The sequence below is a fragment of the Papilio polytes genome, unplaced genomic scaffold (genome assembly GCF_000836215.1).
Source record: "Papilio polytes unplaced genomic scaffold, Ppol_1.0 DF824047.1, whole genome shotgun sequence".
NCBI lineage: Eukaryota > Metazoa > Arthropoda > Insecta > Lepidoptera > Papilionidae > Papilio > Papilio polytes.
Window position 1 is genome coordinate 2,636,791 of NW_013525157.1, and position 3,141 is coordinate 2,639,931.

General features: G+C 37.5%; 1 protein-coding gene across 1 annotated transcript in view; it reads left to right on the forward strand.

Annotated features, from left to right (window-relative positions):
* The window catches only part of LOC106100336 (agrin-like), a 7,537-nt gene extending 6,117 nt beyond the window's left edge, over positions 1–1,420 (forward strand). The window contains exons 13-14 of the mRNA XM_013279161.1: positions 141–718; positions 1,059–1,420. Of these exons, the coding sequence (XP_013134615.1) occupies positions 141–718; positions 1,059–1,215 (735 nt within the window). The 3' untranslated portion in view covers positions 1,216–1,420. The remainder of the gene's footprint in view (positions 1–140; positions 719–1,058) is intronic.
* The last annotated feature ends 1,721 nt before the right edge of the window (positions 1,421–3,141 follow it).

The following is a 3,141-nucleotide window of genomic DNA, read 5'->3' on the forward strand; positions in this document are numbered from 1 at the left end:
GTGTGTAGACGTCCTCCCGCCCCTCGGATACCGCTAGCTATGGAACGCTAGTCGAAGGTAGACGCACCAGTGGTAGCTGTAGAGGAACTTTTAATCTTTTTCATTATAAAAAAATCTTTATCGTATCTATTGATTAATTCGCAGATAAGATATATCATTCATTTATGCCCGTGTCGGTTAACGATGATTACGAAGATATATGCATGAAAAAGACTACAGAGCGTCATCATGCGACTTTTTACGATAATTTCGAGGAGCAGTACATAACGAACGAAGTGGACGATTATTATTCGCTGTACGAGGAATATTACGACGGTCGGGACAAGGACGCGTATGTCGCGCCTTTATTCGACGGGCGTGGTCACATGACGGCGCGCACGAGGCTGCCCGCCAAAAGTTTCGATATATGGGCCGAGGTGTCGGCCGTTTGCGGCGGGGGCGCGTTAATGAGCGCCTCAGGTGTGAGAGATTATTTATGGCTCGGCTTCGTGGAAGACAAGGCGGTATTGCGGTGGGATGCGGGAAACGGCCCTTTGGAATTACGCTCCGGCAAGGTCAGAGTGGATGGGAGGTCTAAGTTATCTGCGAGGAGATACAAGAAAGACGCGCTGCTGAAGCTGGGCGCCGCTGCGGCGAGGGGCTCGACGCACGGCCCTATGAGTTCGCTCAACATCGACCCGTACGTGTTCATTGGCCGCGCCCCGGATAATGTTACTCTGTAAGTATCTCATCACCAGCTCACTATACGTCATGTATACGGTTTACTTCACACATATCTTTGTATTTCTTCGCAGATATGTGTAGGTTTCATCACTATGTTTTCCTTCACCGCAAGAACGTCGGGTAAATTATATACATATGAAAATTCGAAAAATCGAAAATCACATTGGTACATGGCGAGATTCGAACCGAAGACCTGTAGATTACAAGTTAAGTGCTTAAACCACTGAGCCACCGACGCTCTCTCGCTGTAAATATCTATTATAATGTATGTAAATGGTTATTTCCATTCCTCTGGTTATATTTCGAGGACATTTATATTAAAATCACATGTATAGGTTATCGGGTATGAAGATCCCGGGGTTCGTAGGCTGCGTGCATAGATTGCGTATCAGTGGGCGCGACATAATCCCGCCCGCGCGCGGCTTGACCGTCACCACGCACGGAGTCCGGCCCTGCACGCCGCACAACCTCGCGCAACTTGTGTGCCCTTAGCAATTGGCAACGATACTAACCAAACAGTAAAATATCACGACTAGGATCGAATATATTATATTTAAAATCATAATAAATTAATATGTAATTTTTATCACATGAGTATGACCCTGTACTTAGTGCTTCTAATCGATTCAAGAATACTAAAACATAATGTACACTATTAATATTACACTTTACTGAAGAATGAATAAAAAACATAGATTTTATAATCTCAATTTTAAAAATAATAATGAAACAATGTAACGTGAGATAACTAAAAAAGAATGTTTGAATTTTAAAATACTTCTATCTTCTGTTCCACTTTTGAGACGTCAACTTGATATTTTAAATCAATATTGTAATTTGTAATATTTAATATTAACTTAGTATATCGTTAAGTGTTCAAAACTATTTAAACTAATGTTATATCGATTTATATTTGAAAACAGTGTAAACATATCTCATGAGTAATTCATAACGTCAAAAAATAGTTTCCGTGTTTTATCTTTTGATATTTGTCAAGTTCTTTGTAAAGGTTTTAACATTATACGAAGGCAAAGTAAAAACGTCTTTCATTTGTAATGCCCTTTTTCATTACCTTGAGTAATGTAATGATGGACGAGATAAATTTCTCCGTTCCTGTCAGTTTTCATGGCCGACCCATTATATCCTTATCAACATTTCTCTTCCCTTTTCCCTTTATAATCCTTCTTATCGCTGTCTACTTAAAAGCCACGAAATTATTCTGTTAGGCGAGTGAAAGCGACCTATTAAAACTTCTTCAGCTGTCCTTATAAAGGATTAATATGAAAAATGCCTTTTGGTTGGCAAAATAATTTTTAATTTTAATAATTTCAATGTGATCATTTTACGTAAAATGAACTTTACCAAATCCTCATACATATATGTTTGGTCCTCTTGTAAAGGCGAGGCCATAAATTTGTACATCAGATTTATAGCTGGATTCCCGTGAACGTCAATATTTCCTGAACCATCACAATAAAAGCTTATTGATATCCTATAACGAGAATTTTTACGAAGAAATTTTAACATTACGTAGTATTTTAATTTTTATTGCCAGCTTAGGATTTGAACCCTGAACTTTGCAGCCTGCCAATTAACAGCAGTTATTTGGATATCATCCCAGAATACTAGTACTTATATAATTTTCAAATCGTTTTCATCGGATTACCCAGTAAAATTCAAGAAGATATTGACCAGAGAAGATTTTCTTTAAAAAATCCGGAGTAAAACCCTGAAGAAATATTTCCATCGTTTTTATTATCTTCCTAAACAGGTACACTAAAACATGTTAGTAGTTTTAGTAAATGATCAATTTAACGTTTTTCCACAAATATTTTTGTAATAGTAACAATTCCTTCATTTTATAATATCTTAACCGTAATAATCCCTGTTCTATTTCCAGTGAGTAAATTAGTTTGATATCGTAGTGAAATCAAATTTGTCATATAATAATGAAAACTTTATGAATGTTGTATGAGCGACAGGCGGCATGTAAAGGGCATCGTTAAACTTTGATGACATTTCATCGTGTCCGAACACAAAGGGTAAGTCTTCCGTCAGAGTAGGCATGTACGTTCGGTAACCGCGACCCATTATTTGTGGTTAAAGCAATTTATTACCGTACACCGATATAATCAATGTAAGTATGGATTCTGTCGGGATTTTATCAATATTGCAACACGATTTAACTATAGAGTAAAGATTTTAGGGACCTGTCCCACCAAATTGTTAATTGTCTTTTAATAAATATGTAAAATAAGTGATGGAAATATATAATGGATTTTGATCCCTTAACTGACAGTGTCGTCATTTTTATGCTATCTGTGCCTCTATCCGCCAGTGGCGGGACAGGCCCTTGTATTTCTGAACTTATTGGTGAGATCTGATAGGCCTATTTACTTTGTGTTCTATCTTCTTTAC